Genomic DNA, 26,545 nt, shown 5'->3' with positions numbered 1-26,545 from the left:
CCTCAGGAAAGTTTTTCTTTATTTTTTCGATTTCATTTTCGCTTTCACCTTCTGTCATTATTGAATACATTTTCGGCCTCAAACAAACACACTCTGAAATCAGTTTTCCTGCGCATTCGTCTTTCATTTTCCCCAACACCTTTTTGTTTTCTTTCGAATAAAGTGAATGCTCTTCGGGGTAGTCGCTTGTGTCGTACTCGCCGATGTTTTTTGCCATGTCCGCGTAAACGTCTTCTGTTTCTATCACAAGCAAAAGGCTGTCTGTGTCTGTATACAAAAGCTCGCAACGCTCCCCGTACTCCTTTTTCAGATGGTTGTAAAAGAAGTCATACATGCATAGCTTGCTTACGTCAAGGATAGTCATGCCTGTGTAGACCGGTTTATTGAGAAACAGCTTACTTTTTCGCATGTCTATTCCGACAAGATCGTTTGAAAACATCACGTGCCTTGAATACAATGGACTTGCGACCAATTTTCTTATTTTATTTGTCTCGTCGCTTCTTACTATTCTTATGTCTACACGGTTTCTCAGGTTTTCCATTGTTTTTCCAAAAACCGAGTTGTTCATTAGCTTGTAAAAGGTCTTTTCAAAGTTGTTTTTTGCTTTTTTTCGGAATTCTGTGTTCATCCGGATGTAGGGCTCCATCCAGCATTCCTGTTCAAACTCTAAAACCCTGTGCACTTTTTTGAGTTTCATTCCCTGTTTTAAATAAAACTGCAAGTTTCGGTAATGCACGACGTAATTGGTTTTGTCTTCAAGCGTTAAAACAAGCTTTTCAGTGTTTGGGGGGTTTAATTCAAGATCATTCATTAATTTCTTTTGGTAAGGCGAATACATTTCTTTGCCTATTTTCTTTTTCTCTGGCGCTAATGGGTAACTGTCGTGAGCGTCATGCAGCTCTTTCGGATATTCTAACTCCACCTCCATAATCCATCCAGTTTTTGCATGCTCTTTTTTTGTCATTATTTCTTTTTCTGTTGGCATAACCTTTTTCCATCTAAAACCACTTTTCGGAAGCGGCTTGCTCATTGCCCACCCGTAAAGGTTATTCGCATCGAGATACATTATGTATTTTTTTGGTTGACTCGGATCAAATCCCTTAACATATGGGTTGTTCGCCTTTACATATCTCTTGCTTACCGACGAAATCCCGCCCCTTATTCCCCTTTCGACGAAGAGGTGCATTTCGTAGTCTGTGAGTAACTCAAGCTCCACACCTGTCTTTTTCAAAAGCGCATCCCAAGAAAGACCTGGCGACGTGTAATAATTTGCGGGATCCAGATTGTACTTCTCAAGGCATAATTTTCGAAAGTTTTCAAAAACGTCTGCTAACAGGGTAACGTCCGTTTTGACATACAAATCGTGGTAGTCTCCAAGATTTTGGCAGCCAAAGGTTTCCCACACTTTTTGCGCGTGTGCATACTCTTTGTCTGTTATGTGCTCGCCTGTAAGTTTACTGTAGAACTTTTCTTTTTTCGGCAAAGTTGTTTCTTTAAATCTTCCCCATGAGTCCATGTATTCATAGGGATAAATCCCCTTTTGTGTTAACAAGCCAAATTTTTCTATAAAAATGGTTTTTGCTTCTTTGTATCCTTCATCTGTTATGTGGATGTTATTGACAATTTGCCATTTTTCTTTAGTTTCGTCCCCACCTTTAAAAAAACTTTCACTCAAGTTGTTATAATTAAATTCCTCCCACACTTCAACGTATTCGCTTGGATATTTTCCGTTGTCTAACAACAGTTCACTTTTTTCAAAGAAAACCTTTTTCGTCATATTTAATGCATCCTTCGGCGTATCTTCTACAAGTTTTTCAAGCTTTCCAAGTAAAAAGTTCAAAGTGTCAATAAACCTTAAACCCCCCAGTGAAAATGTAATGTATTTTTCCATGTTGTTTGCAACACACTTTACCTCTTTCTGTGCCTCTTTTGAAATCTTCGAAATTGACTGCATCAAATGGTGAGCATCGTAGCCACTCAGGTTATGAAATGCAACTGGTATTTGAATATTTTTTGGATTTATTTTCATCATTAAGTTACACACGTTGTGCGCGGCTCCTCGAAAATTGCCTGTTATGTGACAATGATCCCTCACCGCATCCTTGTAGTTCGGCTGGATAAGCGGCTCTTTGCACGCTAGGCAGTTTTTTTGGTTTTCAGCGGCTAATTTGTGTGATTTTTTTTCAAGCTTTTTTAGCTTATAATGGTTCCCGCTATTAAGAGTATTCGCCAATTCTATTCTTTCGTAATAGCATTTTTTGTGTAACTGTCCTAAGTAACCAAACTCCTTTTTATTAGATTTAAGCCAAACCGGCAAAGAGTCTAAAAAGTTTTGTTTCACCAACGATTTTTCGCAGATGTGGCAGTTTTCGGCTTTTTTAAAGTTTGCCCAGTCTTTTTGCGTCATAAGGAGAGGTTTTGGCTTTGACAATTCATATCTTATTTTCTTTTCTTCAATTAAAAGACAGTTCAAAAATACTTCAACGGCGTTTTCTCCTCTGTAAACGAATGGTTTTTCGTGTTCACCATCACTTCTTACACGCGTGTAAGCGAATCCGCATGCCTCGTGCTTTTCTGTTTTGTACGTGTAACTTTTCTGGCGGTTCTCGGGCGTTTCTCGGCGCTCTTTTTTTAACAATGCCTCGCCGTCGGCGTAAATCGTATAAGGCGCTTTCATTTGTTTTTGGTAGTTTTTAAAAGAAAGGGTGTTTTTCTTCTCATCTGGCATTTCGATTCTTGTTGGCTTGCCTTTGACCCCATTGCAATACTTTTTGTGCTTTTCAAGCAAGTCTTCTCTTGTAAAATTTGTCAAACACATCATGCAAAAGTGTTTTTTGTTACTGTGTTTGGTTTGGTCGTGTAACAAAGCGCTAATTCTTTTTATAAAACAGTAGTGCTGTTTCAATCCTGACTCAATCAACATAAGGTTTATACGGGGTATTTTGTTTTCTTTTTCGCTTTGTCTGAGAGGTATCACACACCCGTCTTTCAAGTGCCACCCAAAAACATTTATTGCAAGGTTTCTGTTTTGCGCCTCAAGCCTGTCAATCTGCTTTAGGGGTGTCGGAAAATCGATTCCGTTGTAGTTTATGCCGTCATCAACGGGATATTTACTTGTTCTTTGAGGATCTTTTCCGTTCGCAGGCGGGAATAAAGCAGCTCTCAAAGCCCATTTTAAACACTGGTTGTCACTGTTTTGCACGTTAATAATTGCTTTTTTGTTTGCCAGTTTGGGAGGCAAAGGCAAGTAAGTTCCTCCGCGCAATGGCCGATAACGCGCAACATAGGTGTACGCCCTTGTTATTCTTTCAACAACCCACCCCGAGCCCCTCTCCGACCAAGCCTCGATTTCTCCCTTTGCTTTGTCAATAAATTCGTCAAACTCTTTTTTTATTCGGTCTTTGGTGTTTTTTGTAAAAAGACGCGGTTCTCTTTCTCTGAAATAGTGCTCCATGTGTTGCGTAACTCCGTTTCTTTTCATCGAAAATTTTACTTTAAGCCCGAAGCTTGCTTTTATGTCATTCAATTCTTCAATTTCACTTTCCAAAAGATCATAAAACTTTTTTTTGTGTTTTTTTGCAAAAATTAAAAGATCTTTGTTGTTTTTTTCGGTTTCGGGTATGTCCATTTTCCATACTCGGAGCCAATCGTTAAAATCGGTGTTGGCCAGTAAAAAAGACAAATTTCTTTGCGGGTTTCTTTGAAATTCACGGAGGTTTTCCTCCATCATAGCTTGCAAAACTTCTGACGAATATCTTGCAGCAGCCATTTGGTGCATATACAAAGTAAAAAATATTTGTTCAATTGAAAAATAATTCTGGCGCGCCTGTTCTTTGGGGCTTGGCGGGGGCCACTTGTTTTAGGACAGTCCTCAACAAGTGTTAAAAGGGTGCCTTTGCCTAGATACATGTGCATGGGTTGAAAGGCTGTCATCTAACCCCGACACACTTGCAATATGAGGGTTTTGGACGCAAATCCAAAAAAACAGTGAGGGGCGAGAATGGCGAAGCCGGCAGGCGAGCCAGGCGAAGCCCCGAACGCATTTTTTTGGATTTGCGCCAAAACCCTCATATTGCAAGTGTGTGCAAGCAAGGCTGCGAAAGGCCAACAACTCAGGACCGTATCTAACAAAAGGCAAGACGAGCCACTTGCCTCGTCTAGATATTTACCCAAAGTTAAAAACAAAATATGTTTTGAGTGAAGAAATTATTCAACATGACACGAGCTTGGGACAAAGAAAAAATCTGAGTCCCCGACGGGAATCGAACCCACGGCCTCCCAGATACCGGCTGGGCGCCCCAACCAACCGAGCCACGAGAGACCCGCCGTTGAGCCGGGCCACCAACTAGGTTGACACGTGACACGCGTCCTGCATACTGCTAGGATCAGCAATGTCGAAATCATCAAATGTGCAGCAAACAACAAAGATGGTAAATTTCAAGCTCGGTGATAAATAGTGAAGAAATTATTCAACATGACACGAGCTTGGGACAAAGAAAAAATCTGAGTCCCCGACGGGAATCGAACCCACGGCCTCCCAGATACCGGCTGGGCGCCCCAACCAACCGAGCCACGAGAGACCCGCCGTTGAGCCGGGCCACCAACTAGGTTGACACGTGACACGCGTCCTGCATACTGCTAGGATCAGCAATGTCGAAATCATCAAATGTGCAGCAAACAACAAAGATGGTAAATTTCAAGCTCGGCTCGGTGTTTCTTAAATGTTTGATATAAAACTTTTCAGTACTTTCTCGGATTTGTGACTACTGACTATCCTGAGATGAACCCAACATCGTCATTGGTGGAACTCTGGTTCAAATATAGAATTCGCTCATTAACCTCTATAATGAACCAAATAAATGATTCTTATGCATTTTATGGTCTAAGTATTGCAGCTATTACGAGACAAGACAAATAAAACCCGGATTAAAACAGCATTTGACATCTCGTTAACGCCCCAAAGTTCGAATCCATTAAAGCCCCAACACCTGCAATTAATTCTTTGTTACCACGTTACCTATCCTATCTATCTAACTACTTTGCAAGAAAGGCCAAAATATGCTAATTTCGGTCTTATTATATGAATAATATCAAGGCTATGAAGATTTAAAAAAATAAACAGAGAGGTTCGGCCTAGGCCTTTAACAGATCATCCGAATACTTTCTGAAATTTTCCGAAGATTTTAAGAAATGTTTGAAGACCAAGAGAACAATTTGTTGCTAAGGAAAATTTCTTATCGTCATATTTTGGAAGCAAACCTCATACATAAAAACTTTTTGCGTCGGTTTTTTTTTCCAATGAAGAGGCCTTGAAACGGTTCAAATCACGGCCATATTTGACAAGCCTCGTAAGCAGAAGAGAAAAAAAAAATCCAAATAGCACTGTAGATGTGGAAACTATAATCAGTTTCAAAAATAAAGAACGTCCACATGCTTAATGTAACGTATCGTTCTTATAAAATTTAGATTGTTATAAAAGTTATGATATAAAAATAATTAAACACTTGTATTTACGGACTTTCTTCACTAGCGTTTCTTTCTTATGTGTAAATGGTAATCGTTTACATCAGATTACAATTAAAGAAGGCTTTGTTATCTCTGATTTGTAAAATAAAATCCGGACTCTACCTCTTTTCCTCTGTGTTCTAGGGATTTTAAATTCTTTCGAGCGGTTTAGGACTGGCACTAGTAACGCAGGCACAATAATAGTTTTTGGAAAGCAGGTCTTCGTCTAATAAAAATTGGGGCTTGGGAACGAGCATGCTTGACGTCATTGACGTTATTAACATGTACCGTATTTATTCGATTAAGCGCTCTGGGCGCTTATTACATTTTTGGACCTTGAAAGTGGGCGCTTATTCGAGGCTGGGCGCTTATTAAATTTTCACCATTTTTAACGAGTCGTAAGTTTATTTTGCAAGAAAACAATATATAATAACAAAACGTGAAGATGTACCAAAACTGAATTTTAACTGTTAATTCAAAGTTTCCCATAAATGCTAAGAAAGCTCTGTCTTCGGGGAAGTCTCTTGATAGTACTAAGCCAATTTCAATCTCAATTTCAAATAGAATCAATATACTCCTGTTCTGCACTTCAGTTTTTTTAGAGGGGTGGGCGCTTATTCGAGGCTGGGCGCTTATTAACTTTTCCTACCTACAAGGTGGGCGCTTATTCGAGGTTGGGCGCTTAATCGAATAAATACGGTAAATCGCAAATTGTTTTTCAAAACAAGAATCGTCAGACGTTAGACCCCGAATTGAAACAATCAATTACCGTGTTATCGGTTAATTGATGAAATAAATAATCTAAACATGCAAATACAGTCCGACCTCTATTAACCCTTTGACTCCCAAATTTTCCTCAAAAAACGCGTTTTTTCTAGCCGCTTAACTGAAATTTTGGTGCTATGGTCTGGAATTTACCTCAACTTTGCTAAAGAAGGACTTTTTTTTACACTTCAGCAACATTTTGATAAAGATTCTGTGTAAAAATGTACAATATTTTACTTTGGTGCATGCGCATAAGCCAAAATTTGGACTTCTTTTTTGCTGAACCGTTCCAAATTTTTTTGGAACGGTTCCTTTTTTTCCCGCTTTCCTTTTTTTCCGCTTTCTTATTCTCGTTACTTTCTACTCTTCATATCCTATCTTTTGAACAGTCCTGTAGAAAGGTCGATTCAAGCTCTATCAGATTCTTATCACGAAATTCCACTGACGTGCTAATTAATGACGTCACAAGTGAATCAATGACTGCACCTCCAAATAGCGTCTGAATGCGCGTTTAGGAGTGAAAGGGTTAAGCGGCCACCCTCGGGACTTTGAAAAGTGGCTGCTTAATAGAGGTTCAATATAAATAGGATAGAAATGGCAAGTAAACATGATTTTATTCACTTTATATAGCAAAATGCTTTTAAAAAGTGAACATATATGAAAAATAAATCCAAAATTCATTGCAACAAAACATCAAGTGCATTTCCAGCCCATGCATAGCTCTAGCTCTAACACAAAGGGCACGTAGTTGAAATGTAAAGTATTTCTTCGGGTTGATAATGTTCAGAAAAATATCCAAAACATCGTTGACAAGTTTCTTAGGCCTTATTTCATCAACAGTTAGTATGTGAAAAAATTCAGCTCAAGATATTTCAAGGACGATATATATCATCTGTCACCATTTCGCTTGGAAAGATAATTTGCTGGCTGCTTAATGGCGGTTAAAAAACCATATAAATAATACACTTGCGACAGCAAAAAGATGGCCGTGGCCGCTAAATAGAGGTGGCCGTTGAATAGAGGTATCAAATACAGCAGTTTAGTGAAAAATATATCGGGACTTTGGCAAGTGGCCGCTTAATGGAGGGTGGCCGCTTAATAGGTGGCCGCCTATTAAGGTCGGACTGTAGTGCAAAACAACAACAAACTTAAATTTGCAAGGATCACCGTGGCGAAAAAGAAGTACCGGATCCTCCCACTGTAGAGGATCTAATCAGCAATGGCTGAAGAATTAACGGCGATAAAATGAAAGGCTGATTAAACACATGGGATTATATTTAAATTCCAATATTTCGGAAGGCATGGCTTTCATCCTTTAGCGTCTTGAAGAGAATGACTCTATAGATTAAACGTTACAAATTTAAAATGTGGAAATATGGGGCTTAGGATCGAGAATGGTTGACGTCATTGACGTTATTAATATGTAAATTGTTTTTCAAAAAAAAAACGTCAGATGTTATTTTTAAAGTGATCATCCCATGATCATAATTACTCCGAATAGAATCGAAACAATTAATTATCGTGTTAACCGTTAATTGATGAATTACGCATTGAATCTAAACATATCGTGCAAAACAACAACATGCCCGTACAACGTTCAAATTTAGCAACAGCACGCACATATGACGCAAAAATACATGGCAAAAATACATGGCAAAAATACATGGCAAAAATACATGGCAAAAATACAGGGCAAAAATACATGGCAAAAATACAGGGCAAAAATACAGGGCAAAAATACAGGGCTCCATTGAAAAGCACTACGGTGAAATAGACTCACTGTTTAAATGTTATCATTTTTATTTATTATTATTATTGTTAAAAATATAATCAGGAAAAATTACTGTGGATTGTGAACTGTAATAGAGTAATTAAACTTAATAAACACTATAAATAACATTTGGCTCCTATTGGGTAATTAATCTTACTAACCATCAACAAAGAAGAAAAACATCAAAGCACTGAAAACAATGAACTTGCACGATTCATAAAGCTAAAAACTAAACTGCCAATTTTAAATGTTCTGAACAATTTAACATCGTAAATCCTTTGGATACCCGATATCAAATTGTCCAGAACATTTAAATTTTCACCAGTTTTTGCTAAGATGGTTTGGACATGAAATTATGTCGATACAACAATAACAATTACAATGATCCTGCCTGTGTCTCACGTTTTCGTTCTTAGAGTTAATACCGTTAATTACAGGTCATTGGTAGCAACAATGCCACAAACAGATCAGCCAATAGCTGAGCAGAATTCAGCTTGTTTTGTGTCAAGGCTTATGATCTTGCCCATGTGTCACGTTTTGGTTCTTAGAGTTAATAGCGTTATTTTAAGGTCATTTGTGGTAACAATACCACGAACAAAACAGCCAATAGCTGTACAGGGTTCTGCTTGTTTTGGGTCAAGGCTAATGATCCTGCCTGCATGTGCGTCACGTTTTGGTTCTTAGCAGAGTTCAACTTGTTTTGGGTCAAGGCTAATTGAGGCTAATTTAGGTTGGTGTTACCGTTAATTGCTTCTGAGCAATAACAACAAGCTTAGTGCCATATATAAAACGATAACAAACATAGTTTGTTTTTCAGTCATTCAAGCTGATTCAGATACCACCCACAAAACAGCCAATAGCTGTGCAGGGTTCAGCTTGTTTTGAGTCAAGGCCAATTTAGATTGGTATTATCGCTAATTGCCTGTGAGCAATAACAACAAGCTTAGTACCATACGATTACAAACATAGTTTGTTTTTCAGTCATTCGAGCTGATCACAATACCAACTACTAAACAGTCAATAGCTGTGCAGGGTTCAGCTTGTTTTGAGTCAAGGCCAATTTAGATTGGTATTATCGCTAATTGCTTCTGAGCAATAACAACAAGCTTAGTACCATACGATTACAAACATAGTTTGTTTTTCAGTCATTCGAGCTGATTAAAATACCACCTACAAAACAGCCAATAGCTGTGCAGGGTTCAGCTTGTTTTAGCTTTTTGGGGGTCAAGGCCAGTTTAGATTGGTATTATCGCTAATTGCCTGTGAGCAATAACAACAAGCTTAGTACCATATATAAAGCGATTACAAACAGTTTGTTTTTCAGTCACTCGAGCTGATCGCAAAAGAAGTGCAGAGCGTCGAAGGGCCGCGTTTAGCTGTTTGGCTGACAACACTAGTACTCACACCGCTCATAAAATGGAAGTCACGATGACCGCTCAGCGAGGAACTAGCAAGAGGTCCAGGAATGGCGAATTGTCACAGACTGGCAGACAATCCACGAAAATGAACGAACTTTCCCCCGCAAAAGTTCAACAACTCTCCTCGAAGATTGAAGAGCTGCGTCCAAAGGCCTTGTCCTCGGAACCAGCCATGTTCCCGGCCCCAAATCCTCAAGATCGCCGCAAGGTTAGCGCATCACTAACACGTAAAACGGAGAGGGAACTAAACGAATCTTTTATTCTGAGCCAAGGGATAAAGTTAACAGCGGCAGCTAAAGATTTGAGCGACGAGAAGTGGCGTTTGCTGTACGAAGACATTTTCAAGCCTCTTGACTTTTATTCCATTTTACACGAACGCAGGAAAGAACTTTGCTCGGACTGATCTAGATAAAAACGTGAATTTTCTGTTCTGTATATTTGCATTTTGGTTTGGTTTCCATTTACGTAGTTGAAGAAATAACGATATGAACGAAGATCGGTATTCAATCCAAAAGAATTGATTATGTAACACCAGTAATAGTGTACCATACCCGTCACAAACCATGTTGTTCTGATAACTAAATTTTGTGCTTTTATTTTATTTTATTTATAGAAACAATGACAACGTTTGAAATAAACGCTTTCTGGATTGTATGCTATGACTTTCATCCTTGTGTGCTGTCTTGTCAGAACTGAAACATCAAGGCGGGGAATTTCAAATAACGCTAAAATTATTTTAAAGGGCTCATGGTTTTATGTCTGCGCATACTAAATCTTTAAATCGTACATTTGTTACCTCGTCACAGCATTCAATTGTAGATTTTTCACCAAGGATGTTTTAAATTCACATTTCCTCTTTTGATTCAGTTTTGTTGGAACGCTACGCTAGCGCTTTTGAAAATAGCTCCTAACTGGGCAAAATCCTTCTATGTACTTTATTAGTTTTTTAATCACCCAGTCACCACCATTTGATAAAGATTTCTGACGGAAAAACGTATAGGCCAAACACAGTCCCGTGTCGTGGCGAGAAGGGTAGTGAGTGTGTTTAAGACTGGATCGAGAGGTCTGGGTTCGATCCTGACTGGGTTGCTCGTGCCCATTCTCGTCCCCATAGCCCTTTCGTTTCTCTTAGCCGGCTTGGCACGAGAAAACGGAGGGCTCTGGGGACATAGGATTTTTGAATTAATTCGAATTTTTTTGATTGGCTGTTTGGAACAAAGAATTCCTAAACGGAAGTCGAAAACGTAACGACTCTCTCATACATTCTCTTGAAACATCATGACTGCGTACATGAAGACCGGAAGTCCTAGAATCTAGGACTGGAAATTCTGTGTCCCCAGAGCCCTTTGTTTCCTCGTGCCAAGGCCCAGCCGGCTAAGAGAAACGAAAGGGCTATGGGGACGAGAATGGCTCGTGCCGCCTGTGTTGTACTACGTTTTTGCCCCCGCAGTAGTAGTAGGGAGGGAGGGCATGATTTCAGGTTACCTGCGTTGTATACCATGCCTGTCTCCACTCACCCTGACAAAATTAACACGCTAGGGATTACTTGTAACTGGGGTGTAAATAGAAACTTTAAAACAATCTATAAGCAACTCGACTCCAACTGTAGCTCTTTCATTACTATTTATTACTTACAATTTTGCAATTTTCAACTACACTGAGTATTCATAGAAACAACACTATTGATAATAAAATCTAATAAAAAAAACTAATAAAATTTCTAACAACTGGCACAGAATGTTTTTTAACTGAATCAGAATTTCTTGCTCGCGTTTCTTTTTTTTGGTGACCAGAGTTGAACTAGCTGACAATCAACTGTCAGACTACTTCGATCTCGAAATCTTGAAATTAATTCTTACGTAAGGCCTTGCGGAGTTACATTATTAAAGCAAGAATACGCTTTCCCACAAGTAGTATTAGCATATTTTCCTTCCAATATTACAACGAGTAAACAAAGTCGTCCCAAAAATGTAATGACAGTGCAAAACAGCAACTACAAGTGGATAATACAAACAAGAAAGACCGGATATTCTAAGCTCCGCCATTTACTAGGTTGATTACAAGATCTGATAATAACAGTAATAAAAGACACCAGAAATACAAAAGATATTTGATGTGGCCAACACCTCACTTGGCAATTATCAGATATATCAATTAGCATGGCTTCAATACGGAGCTCCTAAGAATAAGCAAACTAAAAACAATTTAGAATAGAAAAGTAAATAATTCCAGGAAAAGAGAAGTGTCAAGCTTGTTCGGGTTAGAAAAATCAAAATTATATAAATCAAAGGCAATTTTTACACTACTTTCTTACATCTAAACGTCTGCTCGGTAGCGAAGCCATGCCAGGAGAATATATCATTTCATCATTTCATAGCTCCTTCATTTATTAAACTTCAGCTTAGTCAACCTATACTTTACAATACTAAGTTACAATCTTATACATTCAATGATCCTAGAAAGTCGTATTTTTGTATGGACTAGCATCCCATCTAGAGGATCGAATAAATAATTACTTGTCACTTTGTTTAACTTCACGAGTCACAAGAACTTCAAACTAGTTTCCACTTTTTAAAATTTTATCTACTCCATAAACACTGATTTTACAATTCGGTCACTTACAATTCATTGCATAACTCGACACGATCTTTGACACTGCAATTACCTACAATGAAATTCTAGACAATGATTAGCAGTATCAGCACTAGTGAAAGAGATCTCAGAATTTATAATAAGTTCTAATATATGTACCTGCCTAAACCTAACTACCAACTTATTGTTTCTACCAAAAAATTGTGTTTATAAAATTTGAGTGAAATTAACTGCTTTCCATTGATTCTTGAAAAACTGAAAAAAATCACAAATCCTAATTGCCTGAGACGGACCGACTTTGTCTTATGCGATAAACTTACTACAAGTCTACGACATGAATTGTTACATGTAAATCAAAATTACGATTTACTTACAATTGTCATGTACAACTCGAAAAATGTCGTAGGAGTTACGTTTAATTTTTAAACAGGAATGTTTTTAAATTTCCCCTTTTGATCGGGGTGTTTAGAAACGTATCTACTTAAGATGTTTTATAATAAAATGAAAAGCAAGAGGGAAATTTGGAAACTACAGTTTCTACCAAATTTAACGGAGCTTCGTGTCCAGGATCGGAAGGTGGCCGGTGGCTTCAGATTCCTGAACCGGAAATGGTAATGTTTCAGATTGTTCCTTGCGCCGCACGCAGGAAAAGTTTTTGTACTGTTTTACAAAGAAAAGAAAAATAATTAAAAAAGGAAAAATGCAACAAACATTCTAGTGACATCTTTATAAACTGGACAAATATATGAATGTTTTAAGACATGTTGTGACGCACACGAGTACACTGAAAGCGGGAGGCGGGAGGGAAATGAATGTATAAATATACGAAGGAAAGAACAATTTCGGATGATTAATATTTTAGTAACTAATTCTCAGTCTCTGTCTTGTTTTACTCTCAGTTGTGGTGCAGTTTTTTATGACTTTATACATTAACAACACAAAATTCCGACGGCTAATAATTATTTAGTTTTCGTAGCTGCCGCCGACCGGTTAGCTCAGTTGGTAGAGTGCCGGACTGCCGTGCGGGAGGTCTCGAGTTCGAGTCCCAGACCGGCCGACACTCAGGGTCTTAAAATAACTGAGGAGAATATGCTGCCTTTGCAAATGGTTAGACATTCTAGTCTTCTCGGATAAGGACGAAAAACCGTAGGCCCCGTCTCCTGCATCGTCAGTGTTATAATCAACAGGGGACGTTAAAGAACCCACACACTTATCGAAAAGAGTAGTTCCCGGTGTTGTGGTCTATCTTTACGCATTGTGTTGTATACTGTGAAATGCTCGGTTTCATTAGCATATACTTGCTAGAGCCCTAACACGGCTCATAATACCGAGGGTAAATAAAGCTTCTGGCAGTTTCAGTAACGTTTTTCTATAATAATAATAATAATAATAATAATAATAAATAATTTACTTATATTGCGCAATTATCAATTTAAAAATTTTCAATTGCGCATTACAATATAGTTAAAAAAACTAAAAATTTAAAATTTAAATTCACAAGCTAAAAAAGATTAAAATGTATATGACTATAAAAAGAAATGTACAATTAAAAAGCTTTTAAAAATAAAAAGGTCTTGATGGCTTTCTTAAAACTTTGCAGAGATGGCATGTTTCTTATTTCACTTGGAAGATCAAAAGTACTATTCTAAGTTACAAACTATAGATTCGCTGTGTCCTCTCTAAAAGATGATTGGTACTCACAAGCAATAGATGATATCAGAATCGGTAACTGATTAAAACACGGAAAAATAAACCAGTAAAGTATAAGGGGAACTTTCTCTTCCAACTTGATCCAAATGTACATTGCCGTTGAAGGTATTATGTTCCGGATTGTGCCGATTAAAAAAATCGGAACAATCCGAAACATTCCACCCGCATCGACATCCTTAATGGTCGTAATAGCAGCTTCTTCAGATTAATAATAATAAAAATAATAATAATAATAATAAATAATAATAATAATAATAATAATAATAATAATAATAATAATGTCTTTATTCATTTGATAATAATTAAGATTAAGTTTAAGCTTATAAACAAACATGCTCTCCTTAGTCTTATTAGTGTGTGACAAGAACCTACTATGTAGACAGAACTTATAATCTAATGCTGACAATTTTTTGTTTTAATGAAAATGCAGCTGACTACTACATTATGGATAGCGTGATAAGCGCCTCCAAAAGACAGATAGCTTAAAACTGAACAAACAAAACATATTGCCTTATAAGTATACGTTCATGATACTGTAGAAATTATCTTAACCAAAGAACTCATATACCAATTCAAAGTTGCTGTTTACTTTCAAAAGTGGCTGAAAAAGTGCATTATTAGAAATCCATAGACGAATTCATAGCGTAAGGGTATTAAAAGTTATACCTCTCGAGAATGGCCAGCACTGAACTGAGGGACTTGACGGGGAGGACGACCACCTGAATACTGTATGTCAAGGCCACTCTTCTCTGCTCCTGGACACACACAAAAAATCGTAAAACGTAAAATAATTGATCAAGGAAAATAGTAAAAGAAAGATGATTTATATATTCATCACTCTTACATATTTGAAAAAGACCTTGAAAGAATGTCATTATCTTACTTAATGGTTTGTGATGATGAATGAGGTCAATAGCAGTGGCTAACCATTTTGAGTCTGACTGACAGGATCACCTTTGCTAGGATGACTCAACTTTAATATTTCGTTTCTGTAACACAAATCTTTATAAAATCGCCTTGCTAATACTTCAATGGATAGATGGGTGTTTACGCACTGCAATTTTGGCTGATACAATCTGAAGCTACCCTATCTAAGGATAGGGGATAACACCGGGAACACAATGACAAATGGTGCAAAAATGATAGCCTATTTAGGGATCGAACCTCAAAAACCATACCCTATCCCGCGGCACATACCTATATAGCCCATATATGGGAGTACCCCCCTCCTCTAGAAATTATTCCAAGTGTTAGAGCAGAACTGGAAAGGAATGGGCTCTAGGTCTTGACGCTACGTATCAAATGCAGCAAGGTCCGTACAGAGATATTTTCGCAGTACGGTCATGAGCAGGCTTGGTTAATAAGAGATTCGTCACACAAATTTATATATAGAACCATTTCCAGGGCCAATACTTACAAAATATTCAACTGACAATAAAGCACTCTGATTGATAAGCTTATTCGTTTTATAAATATCGGTGTTACAAAGAATGTGACTACCTTTCTTGATTATGGAAACTGCTTTTTTGTTTCCGATCGCTTTTAAGCCGTTCACCAGGTCTTTCAAGGGTATTTCTTTATGATCCAAATAAACTAACAAAGCTTTTGCGGGACTTTCACTGCGTTCGATGATGGCTATATGATCTTCAGAATATAGTGGGTGAAACCATCCCATAAGCACTTTCCAGTTCAAGGCGGGACACTTTTCTAGAGCAAAACAGAGCTCTTCGATCGTCGTCTCAGAGAGTTCGCTAATTGACATGTCCGGTCACCCTAAAAAGAACCAAACCGATTAAAAGTTCTCTATGAACCTTCATCCAACAATCATCTGATCTCCAACTGTAGTATTTATAATCACGCTCAGTCATTTTACGCAACACGCACTCATTATGCCTAACTTGCGCGTCACACTTAACCCCTTAGTCAAGTGAAGGTGCTTATCAGTGCACATAACATTTTTAACTGTATGTTTCTTCACAGAGATAGAGTAAGACGCAAGTTCATGCCGATTAAAAGCTACGTCTGCTTTTTACACCCCAACACTATAGAACCCCCTTTGTAAAATGATCACAATGAAGCAATGCTTAGAGGGATTTACAATGTAAGACGAATGTACACAGCAAAGACTAGGGAAACAATCTTTTAAAGCGAGCAAAGGAAAAGAAGGTAAAAAAAGTGAATCACGGATATATGTCTACTTCCTTGTTATCGAATCCAAAACAGAATTCACAGACCTGAAATATAGAGAAGAAATAGTAATTAATAAGAATGTCGTGCTAAAATGAGATACATTGTGTATACGAGCAGCGTTTGATTGAGGCAAAGCAGATTCGAATATGAAACAGAGTGAGGCGGGTGGTGGTTGGTGGGGGGGGGGGAGGGGGAGGGGGGTTAATGAAGCGTTATTTATGTGATTTGTGGCCGGGTACGTGATGTTGTCTAAAATCAGAGTGATGGTATGGATAACGTTTTACCGTGGAATGGGATAAAGTATGAGTAAAATGTAAATGGTTCAAAAATGTTTTTAACCCCGGCGATAATTGGTATTAACTAGTAAATATTCTTGGAATCGAATGCCAGTCACGAATATATTATTCGGCTCATCCGGCTTCTTATTCTTAAATACTTATGCTTGGTAATGTTCTATATTAAAATGGGTCTTAAAATTAAATAATATCGCCATGTTCCCAAAACAAAGTATTCCGAAATACATTCGGGATAAACCCCAAGCACTTCCTTTTGTATCGAAAGCCATCTCTTTTATGCGTGAGTTTATAGGTCACTCGTGTCTGGCGCGTGATTCTGTTTTAAGTTATACGTCTTGTCCTGCACGGAGGGACTTTCCCAGGGGCCGGGGTTTTTCCCGAATAGACGAAACTGCCAGCTCAGCGTGTTTCATAAAACGTAGTCACCGAAGGAATTCAACTATTTTATTAGTCAAAATTCAATCTTATCTTCATTTACAAAAACTGCATGCTTGTGCGATTGTGCGAATTAGGGGTGCGAATGCAACGGTAGACTATGGTTTAATATTCTTCTGCTAAACTGTTTCAACTACTTTCCTAATGATAGTAATCAAAGCCACCCGCCATTAGGGGTTTTCCCCTTTTAAAAATTGTGTTGTCAGCTGCAAATCTTTTGTCTGTGCGCATGCTGACTTCCTTCACTTCTAAATAGAATATAAGCTCTGGAATTTAAGATAAATATTCACGAGAAACACGCAAAAAAGAGAAATGATTTTTTCAAACATTTTTTCAACCCCAGTGATTCTGTTTCACATTATGCGTGCTGTCTGCACAAAGGGACTTTCCCAGGGGTCGAAGGTTTTCCCGAATAAATAAAAACTGCCGAAGGAAATCAACTTTTTTTCTTAGTCAAATTTCAATCTTATCTTCATTGCATAAAACTGCATGCTTTTACGGTTGAAACGCAACGGTAGACTATGGTTTAATATTTTTCTGCTATCACAACTGATTCAACTTTCTGTCTGATAGTAATCAGAGCCCACTGCCATGAGGGGTTTTTCCCTTTTCAATTGCATCGATCAGCACATTTTTTGCATCAGCGACAAATTTATCGCTTCGTCGGGGCTCGCTCTGTCTTCTATAAAATTTAAAATAAATATTCACGAGAAACACGTAAAAAAGAAAAATTATTTTACGCTCATAACAAGCTGAAGCTGTTCTAAATGGTTAATGTAAAATATCCGATCGGTAAGGACTTGGAAGTGTATAAAATGAAAACAACATATAGGAACATTGCAGTGTATGTTTACCGTATACCCAGTTAAGAAGTTCATACCTCAATAAATTTCTGAATGAACTGATCGCTCGGTGGTTTCTGGACTTTGCCGGCGGTATCTGTCTTCCACTGAAACGAAATATTTACAAAAATGCCAGTAGAGCTTCCTACAGATTCTGCAAGGGTTAAAAGACTTAATCGAGCGTACGGGGTTGTCTTGATCTGAAAGATTTTTTGTTTACCTGAATGAATTTGCGCAAAACTTTTGGAGAAAATCTGCCACGAAGGTAAATTTCACTTTTACTCATTTTTCGACAGCTTACGTTAAGTTCTTAACGGAATGAATCCCCTTTAACGAAAAAAAAATAAAGAAGCTGGGAACGAAAGAAAGAATCAGTGACTCAAACGCGAAGATTACGTTAGAATCCGATCTGAATTTATCTTCCCGAATATAGATCTCGAACCGGTCAGAAAATGTTAAGCGACCCCCTGAAATAAAAGAATCGATATTTCAGTTGGAAATCAGAAACATAGAAACACACCTCTATACGTTCGCAGTTCTAGTTGGTCTTTTGGAGCATCTGTATCGGCGCAGCGCCACTGCGTTATGGGTTTGCGATGGCAGTGAAGCCGTTTATTACAGCGGGTGCCAAAGAGGGTTTGAAGGGGTTTTTCCCTTCCAATACGTCAGTTAATATTTATATTATAGACCATTATAGTATAAGGTTTCTATTGTCAGCTGATGTTGACCTTTAAGAGGGGTTTATCCCATTGCCATGGCAATGTAAATATTTTTAAACTTGGCTGTAAAATACAATCAATTATACACGACCACATCAGCTCTGCTGTAAAAGTTTTGTGTCTAGATAAAAGAAATATTATTAACCTGAGAATATACGGTTGGCCTTGGTGGGCCTTCGCGCAACAGTTGGTCAATGGTCACGTGACCAACTTTTGTCAGCTTTCAAACTTCGCTGCCGGCGGTTTATTTACCTTTATCAAATTCAAATTTTATCAAGTTTATCAAGATGATAAGTTGATAATCACTGAAGTGTAACACTTCAATTTGGAGAAATATTTTTTATGCTAGCAAGCAGATTTTCAGGTTTATAACTTTTTTTTAACTTAACCCGACGAACGTTGCCCATTGTTCCACGTCTGACGTCATCATTTTTTACCAAAAAAGGCAGCATCTCTGCAGGAGGAAAATATTTTTCCAAAGAAATCCAGATCAGAGTGATTGGGTTAATTTAGCCTGAAATACACACTAAAATGCTCAGAAATTTGAGTGAAAAACTTGGGGGAATTTGCCTCAACCACCAATGACTACTCAATGGTCCTCAATGGCAAGAATTTCCTGTTTGGATGATGCTTCTCAGAAATCCTAGAACCGCAAGCAAGGCTGCGAAAGGCCAACAACTCAGGACCGTAACTAACAAAAGGCAAGACGAGCCACTTGCATCGTCTAGATATTTACCCAAAGTCAGGAAAGTTAAAAACAAAATGTGTTTTGTTGGGAAGATGATCCCAAGGGCCCGGTCGGTTCAAAGCATGATTAAGCTAATCCAGGATTAGCACGAATTTTGATTTTAGCTTTTTTTTAGCTTTTACCTTTGCCATAGATGAGGCTTGATCTTGCTAGGGGGTTCTGGGGACAGGCCCTCGAGAAAAATTTGAAATCTAGAAGCTCTGAAACTCTTTCAGAGACATCTTTTTTAGGCATTTCTTGAGAAAAATCAATTTTGTTCAACTGGGCCGGGTTGTTCGAAAGCCGATTAACACTAACCCAGGATTAAAAGTTAATCGAGGGTTCCTTTTCTCTTATATAAAAGTGTTTTTGATGCTTACGTTTTGTGGATTTTTGGATAATTAGACCACAGGTAACCAAAGCGTACTATGAGAGTTTGTATGGATGTACTAAGAAGGCTTGTATGGATTTGAAATAAAGTTGAGAAAAATATCCCTTTTTACCGGTGAAAAGTTATAATGAAACTTTAAACCATACCATTAAGCTACGTCTGGTTTTGAGCTTCTTTAGCGAGTTTTTTGAAGAGGCCTGCGTTCGCCTTTCGAATTTGCTTTCCTACCTTGTCTTTTTTTTAGTACGCAACAGACGGTTAAGACGAAAATCGCGCGTATGACTTTCTAAAGCACTAGAAATACAAAAACGTGACACCAGGTAAGTTTCATTATAACTTTTCACCGGTAAAAAGGGATATTTTTCTCAACTTTATTTCAAATCCATACAAGCCTTCTTAACTTAAAAAAGGAAAAGAGAGAAAAAATAGAAAAACGAAAAGCATTAAGTGGTAGCACTTCTCAAAATTTTGATTTGTGCAAAAATGCCGTAAAATATGGTGCTAGTGAAAAGAAACACGTACTTTCATGTTACAATTGCCAATCTGACCACCTGCCGAGACGACTGAGACAACTCACCTTCCCAAGTATTCGCGATCCCCATACAAACGGTTGTTTGACGTTTCCAATAGTGAAGTTGTCAAAAGCTCGCTCGACTAGGAGGGTCTGATTGGGGGTATCTTAATAACACTGAACAATTAAATGGCGTCAAAAGGCCAATATTATTTTGTTTAGTACATCAAAAAGTTTTCGGCTATTTTCCAACGATTCCCGATCATTTTTTGAGATTTCAGAAGGCTGCCGAAAATGTCCGCAGACTGCCGATGAAGTCCGAAGAATGCCAAAGAAATCTGAAGACTAATAATAACCCCTTCAAACACTTAACAGTATTTTCTTCGGGAACAGTAAACATTAAAAAATTGACTGAATTAACAACAAACACTAAAAATTATGGAAAATAACGCTTAACACTAAACCTCATTCAGACCCTAGACCACTCCAGAGGACACTCTAAGCAATATTATATCGACATAAAGTTTGTGCTGTGGTTGTACGCTGGTGGCACGTGGTGACATCTAAGGCTCATATTCAAGATGGTGGACAGACGGAATGTTTCTTCTCCGAAATTGTTTAGACAGACCACTGCTTTCTGAAAAGATACTTTATAAAATATTGCCTTACTTAAAAGAAGCAATTAATAATGGCAAAGGGAAAAGGAAGCAAAAAAGGCAAAAAGACACACAAATCTGCTGGGAATGCACCTCCGGAGCAAGAGGATGTGACCATGGACGAGAACGGTGAACTCGATCCCGAAGACTTGGAGTATTTTCAAGATTCTCACAGGAGTTTTACATTTTTAAAGGAAGTAGCAGCAGAGTAAGTCTGTTTGTAAAGATAAATCTTGGGAAGGCATATATTTGTACATGTTTTCTTCCAGAAATTAAAATAGGCATTCATGTAAGCGCGTCTTTAAGTTTATCCATGCATGCATTTTGTTATTTGAAGGCTTTTTTTGTTCGTGAAAGAACCCTGATATTTTGATCTGATTTTGGCCCTATAGAAATGTTCCTAAGATTGAATATTTTTTACGGTTGATATAAGCTTAAAAGGCTGTTCACCATTCTCAAAAACGTTTTATTTTTACATGCAGTTTTTAAGATTCTGAGCAATCATTTTGACATCCAGACTAGTACTACACCAATTTTTTTAGGCATGCAGCAAAATAAATAAAAATAATTAAAATCAGAGTCCCTAAAGTGAAGAAAATGATACAATCATGGTATGTTAACGTTTGGTGATAGATTTTGTGGTTTATGGTTTTAGAGTTCCAAGTAGTGGAAAGAAAAGAAAAAGAAAACAAGTTGAGGAAGAAGAAGAGGCTGATTATGAGAAGAGACCCAGAACAGTGTCAGCAGAACAGGAGCACAATGAAAGAGCTCTACTACCCATCAAGAGTAAAGACAGTATTATACAAAGAAAAGAGAAACTACCTCTACCAGGTACTGAAAAGTAGACATATGTATACAAGAACTTTCATCAAATGTGCTACTATGTACGAGGGTCGTATTATACTCTGGCAGTCTGGCGGTTTTAGTCGATTTTGAGTGTTAGCCTACAGGCACATTCTTTATTATCTGGTGGTCTACGGTCAAGAAATTTATGGCGGTCTTGGTCTTCAGGAGAAAATAAAAGAAATTTGCGGTCAAGGAAGAAAAAACATGGCGGTCTGTGGACTGAACGACCCCCTATAGTAGACAGTCAGTCGGTCAGTCAGTCAGTCAGTACACTTTACTACCCATCTCATCTTAAATGTGTTTTCTTTGTTCAGATACTCCTTCACCAAGTGAGGAAATCAATCAAGAAGAACAAGTCTCAGAAGAAGGCTATCAAATATCAGTGTCTCCAGCCCCACCACCTGTATTAAGTATGGTAGAACTGTTCAATCAAAGAAGACAGAAGCTCATCCAAAGAAAACTTAAGATTGCCGAGTTATCAAACTGTATTTTGGAAAACCCTGAGGGCAGTGTGAGTACTTTTATTTGTGTACATGTACAATGTAGTACTTTCTCTTATATGTAAGTGCAAAATCATCCTCCGTCTCCATAGCCCTTTTCGTTTTTCTTAACCAACGGGATCTTGGCATAAAAAAAAGAAGGGCTCTGGATACTAAGGATTTCCAGTCCTAGATTGTGGGACTTCCGGTCTTCATGTACATGTATGTAATTGTAATGTTTCTGTATGAAATCTGTACACTGTACAGATCATGGCATTTTTGACTTCTGTTGGAGATTTCTTTGTTTTTACACAGCCAATTTTAAAAAATTCAAATTAATTCAAAAATTGTATGTCTCAAGAACCCTTCATTTCTTGTGCCAAGGCCCTGGTGGGTAAAAGAAGTGAAAATGGCTTTGGGGATAAGCATAGTGCAAAATCAAAATGTGGTTATTTTTTCTACTTATTTGCATGCTCAGACTGTGATCCATCTGTGATTCTTTTTAAAGGTATCTGAGCTTCGGGAGCTATGTTCCCTTTGTAATGAGAAGGATACAGATGTCAGAATAACCACTAAAAAGCTTGCAATGGTTTCTCTGTTGACTGTGTTTAAAGATATCATACCTGGGTGAGTTACAAATTAATGTATAATTTACACTTGTAATCATCCTTTATTTAAAAGTGGGGCAGGCAAGTTATACTAAAGCTTACCGTGTAACTCACATTGAAATGGCGGCTAAAATTTCTGTTTCGGTATTTTGGGCTTAAAATTTCACCGAATGAGTTTTCAATTAATTATTTTTTATGACAACACCTTCATGATTAAGCTGTGTACGTGTACATGTACAGTAAGCCTTTAAAAATGTCCTTGATTCGTCTATTGTTTGTTTCGATTTGCATAATTAACCATAATGTGGTAAACATTAATAATTGTTTTTTTTAATTGCAACACATACAGTAAACTGTTCTTACAAAGCCAGACGTTTACTAATAATTATTATTACTTACTACAGTACCGCTCAAATGTAAGTTGACAGTCCCTCGAGCCTCGATCCTCGAGACTCGAGACTCGATCCTCGAGCCTCGAGACTCGATCCTCGAAACTCGAAAATTTCGAGTTTCGAGTCTCGAGGCTCGAGGATCGAGTCTCGAGTCTCGAGGATCGAGTCTCGAGTCGAGAAAAATAATGAGCTTGTCGCTTGAATGATTCCTCGAGAATAAAATTGCTCAAGCGGGCCGCACTCTCGAAAGTTGTACTATGGAAGCCAGCGTGCCGGCTACTCATCTCTGCTGTAGCAACGCGCGCTTGGTCGTTTAATATTTCGAACCGTCCCAAAAAGTTCGAAATAGTATATAAAGCTTATTCTGCTTACAGTACAATGCAATACTTATGCTACTTACAGCATGACACCTAAACTATTTACATCAAAATACTTACAATACAGTACCTATGTTACTTGTCAGAATTGGTATTATTATTATTTATTATACAATAATAATATTATTGGTTGATTTCAGGTATCCAATTCGAACAGCTTCAGAAAATGAGCAAGGTGTTAAAGTGAGTTAATTTCTTGTACATTAACCCATAAATACATGCAGTTAAATGCAGGTTAACAGAGTTAACAATGATTATAATGCATTTAACAGAGTTAAGAACAAAGAGCACCTTCATTCCCTTGCTAGTCATTGGTGTTTGTGATATGCCCATGCACCAGGGCTCCAGGTGGTCAGGATTGAGATGTGTTGGAAGCCATTACAGCGATAGCATTAACAATTAGCGTTTTGCAATATGCCTGTGTGCCAGGGCTCCACATGGCCAGGATTGAGATGTGTTGAGCGTTTAATAATAATAATAATTACAAATTTGTTGTGCGCAAATTCCATACATAAATGTTCAAATGTGCATTACAAAAAAAAAAAAAAAAAAAAAAAAAAAAAGAACGTTACACGCTAAAAGTTAAAATTACAGCTTAAAAACTAAAATTCTTAAAAAACTAAGTTATAGGTTAAAAATTACAAGCATTAAAGTTCAATTTATACCTAACTAAAATCTAAAATTCTAAGAAATTACAATTCTATTCGGATTTTAATAAAAACGCTTTAGAAAACAAATATGTTTTAAGTTTGCCTTTAAAATTGGTAACAGTGTTCACAGATCTGATGGCTAAAGGAAGAGCGTTCCAAAGTTTTGGGGCAGCATATGTAAAGGAACGATCACCCAGTGTTACCTTGGATAACGGCTTCGGATAACTAAGGAGAAGGCTGTCATTAGAGCTTCTAAGGTCATACCGTGAAGTTGATTTGATACTAATTAATGAATCTATATATTAGGTAGGTGCCAAACCCTTAAGAGCCTTAAATGTAATTAAAAGAATTTTGAACTCAATACGAAACTTCACTGGGAGCCAATGTAAATCAAAAAGGAGCGGTGTAATATGGCAAAATCTGCTTTGCTGGCAGATCAGTCTAGCGGCAGCATTCTGTATTCTTTGTAGCTTGTTTATATGGTAGTCGGGAAGTCCATACAAAAGGCTGTTACAATAATCAATCCTAGCAGTAATAAACGCATGCACAAGAGTCTCGGTACACCGCCTTGAGAGATATTTCCGTATACGCCGAATATTGTAGAGATAATAAAAGGAAGAACTGGACAACTTTGTGATATGAGTAGACATCGAAAGCTTGGAGTCAAACCAAGAGCCGAGGTTTCTAGCAGAGTTTACTGTAGAGACATTGCAATCACCAACTCGTATGCTGCCAATGTCAATTTTAGCCAACTGCTGAGGTGTTCCAATGATTAAAAATTCAGACTTGTCGTCATTCAGCTTAAGACTGTCGGTTAACATCCATGAACGAATATCATCAACGCAAGATTCCATAGCACTAATGGCAGAAAGCTGGTTGATTGCATTACTGGGACTGAAGGACAGATATAATTGGGTGTCATCAGCAAAGCAATGAACTTCTGGAAGATGAGACTGAATAATGTCGAACAGTCTGCTCGTATAGAGCGTGAAAAGAAGAGGCCCAAGACAGGACCCTTACGGTACACCACATTCCAAATTAAATATCCTAGAGAGTGATCCATTGACTGATATGCACTGGGAACGGCCCGACAGGTAATACTTAAGCCACGAAAGCACCTTGCCTTGAATACCGAAGGAGTTTTGCAATCGCCTCAGCAATGTATTATGTTCAACAGTGTCGAAGGCAGCACTCAAATCAAGCAGGAGAAGCAAGGTGACACGTTGCTTATCCATATTAAGAAGAATGTCATTTACTACCTTGAGTAAAGCAGTCTCAGTGCTGTGATGATGACGGTAAGCTGACTGATACACTGGGAACAGGTTGTTTGACGACAAATACTTTTGCAGTTGCCTGGCAACAATGGTCTCAACCAGCTTCGAAATGTACTGTAGATTACTTACAGGTCTGTAATTCTTAAGAACTGGTTCAAGCCCATCTTTCTTGAGGAGTGGTCGTACTAAGGCAAGTTTCCAGTTATCAGGGAAGAAGCCTGTATCCAGAGATAGATTGATTATTCTTGTGACTGAAGGTAGAAGTTCGTCAAGATGCTTAATAAGTAACGTGGTTGGAATCGGATCAAGTGGACAGGACTTCTTGGTGGACGACAAAATAGTTGCACGTACCTCACTCTCTGATAAACGATTAAATTCAGGAAAAGAGACATCCATGATGGATTCAACAGGTAAAGCGTTAGTTGATTGGTGAGCGGTGCTAATAATTGCAGACTTAATGTCCAAGATCTTTTGAACAAAGAAATCACCAAATTCATTAGCCAGGTCTTGATCATTTGCACACGGAGGGAAGATGGAACTATTGCCATAATTAAGCAAGGACTTACTGGCCTTAAACAATTTCCTCTGATCGCCACTGATCTCATCTATAAAATTAGTGTAATATTCCCGACGAGCTTTATTCATCAAGTATGTCACATGATTTCTCTGAGAGCGAAAGAGGGCAAGATTTAAGGGTGACCTCGAAGCTCTCCAACGCCGCGTTTACAGAGTTAAGAGAGTAAGAGTTAACAACAAAGAGTGCCTACCTTCCCTTGCCATTCACCAGTGTTTGTGACATGCCCATGTGTCAGGGCTCCTCGTGGCCAGGACCTTCAAGGACGTTCCCCCCCCCCCCCCTTCTCTCCCTTTCTTTCCACTGTTTACTCAGTGTTACGGGTGCCTGTCTCCCTGTCCGTGTGGGGGCTCATTGCTTGTTGCTGCTAGGATTTGCCAGCCATGGGAGCAGTCTCCATACAGGAGCTGGCTGCCAAAAGTGGAAGCTTCTGGAAGCCCCAGGCACCTAACAGTCTTCATAAAGCTAAAATTCTGCGAGATGCACAATTTTTGAAGGACCATTCACCACCCCTATACACTGTATGTGTACAGTGGTCAAAGCTTTCTAGTCTGTCACGTGGAAATACCGGATACATCATATATAGTGACTTTTTTTCACTTATTTTTCAGTTATCAAAAGACGTAAAAAAACTGAGAGAATTTGAGGAAGGGCTTCTGAAACACTACCAGCAATACTTACAAATTCTGGAAGAAACTGTGCAAGGTACATTTCCAAGAACTAAGTCTTCAGGATTTTTTAATTGCAAAGTGCTTATTAAGAATAATTTGTGGAGTAAAATGACCACTGCTGCTTAATATATTAGAACTGTATCCAA

The 26,545-nt window shown here is 38.1% G+C and overlaps 3 protein-coding genes across 5 annotated transcripts in view; 2 read left to right on the top strand and 1 right to left on the bottom strand.

Annotated features, from left to right (window-relative positions):
- Positions 1 to 26,545, top strand: part of LOC144643512 (nucleolar complex protein 3 homolog) — a 115,023-nt gene that overhangs the window by 79,272 nt on the left and 9,206 nt on the right. Inside the window, exons 2-7 of the mRNA XM_078502791.1 lie at positions 20,552 to 20,736; positions 21,184 to 21,359; positions 21,689 to 21,885; positions 22,362 to 22,480; positions 23,371 to 23,413; positions 26,340 to 26,433. Coding sequence (XP_078358917.1) covers positions 20,561 to 20,736; positions 21,184 to 21,359; positions 21,689 to 21,885; positions 22,362 to 22,480; positions 23,371 to 23,413; positions 26,340 to 26,433 — 805 coding nt within the window. The 5' untranslated portion in view covers positions 20,552 to 20,560. The remainder of the gene's footprint in view (positions 1 to 20,551; positions 20,737 to 21,183; positions 21,360 to 21,688; positions 21,886 to 22,361; positions 22,481 to 23,370; positions 23,414 to 26,339; positions 26,434 to 26,545) is intronic.
- LOC144643542 (adrenocorticotropic hormone receptor-like) overlaps positions 1 to 26,545 on the top strand; it is a 64,982-nt gene that overhangs the window by 36,062 nt on the left and 2,375 nt on the right. The gene's annotated exons all lie outside the window — the stretch shown is intronic.
- On the bottom strand, positions 11,064 to 18,137 carry LOC144643581 (uncharacterized). Of its 3 annotated transcripts, none has more exons than XM_078502887.1 (5): positions 18,045 to 18,137; positions 17,563 to 17,631; positions 15,262 to 15,995; positions 14,428 to 14,516; positions 11,064 to 12,711 (listed from the first exon to the last, which is right to left on the bottom strand). In XM_078502887.1, the coding sequence occupies exons 3-5, from the start codon at positions 15,521 to 15,523 to the stop codon at positions 12,598 to 12,600; spliced, it is 465 nt and encodes a 154-aa protein (XP_078359013.1). In that variant the 5' UTR covers positions 15,524 to 15,995; positions 17,563 to 17,631; positions 18,045 to 18,137; the 3' UTR covers positions 11,064 to 12,597. The 3 variants fall into 3 exon arrangements, with proteins under 3 accessions (XP_078359013.1, XP_078359016.1, XP_078359015.1); XM_078502890.1 differs by having other exon boundaries at positions 15,262 to 15,534; XM_078502889.1 differs by lacking the exons at positions 17,563 to 17,631; positions 18,045 to 18,137 and having other exon boundaries at positions 15,262 to 16,252.

The sequence above is a fragment of the Oculina patagonica genome, chromosome 2 (assembly GCF_052425735.1).
Source record: "Oculina patagonica isolate OP01 chromosome 2, crgOcupat, whole genome shotgun sequence".
NCBI classification, from domain to species: Eukaryota; Metazoa; Cnidaria; class Anthozoa; order Scleractinia; family Oculinidae; genus Oculina; species Oculina patagonica.
The sequence above is the reverse complement of the archived record's forward strand: the minus strand, read 5'-3'. Positions and strand labels throughout refer to the sequence as shown.

Bases quoted from the DNA above. Each gene is read 5' to 3' on its own strand.
- LOC144643581 (XM_078502887.1), bottom strand. From the start codon at position 15,523: ATGTCAATTAGCGAACTCTCTGAGACGACGATCGAAGAGCTCTGTTTT. The intron at 14,517-15,261 runs GTAGTCACATTC...GTGTGTGTCCAG, and splicing joins AGTTTCCATAATCAAGAAAG to GAGCAGAGAAGAGTGGCCTT. The intron at 12,712-14,427 runs GTATAACTTTTA...TTTGTAAAACAG, and splicing joins GTGCTGGCCATTCTCGAGAG to TACAAAAACTTTTCCTGCGT.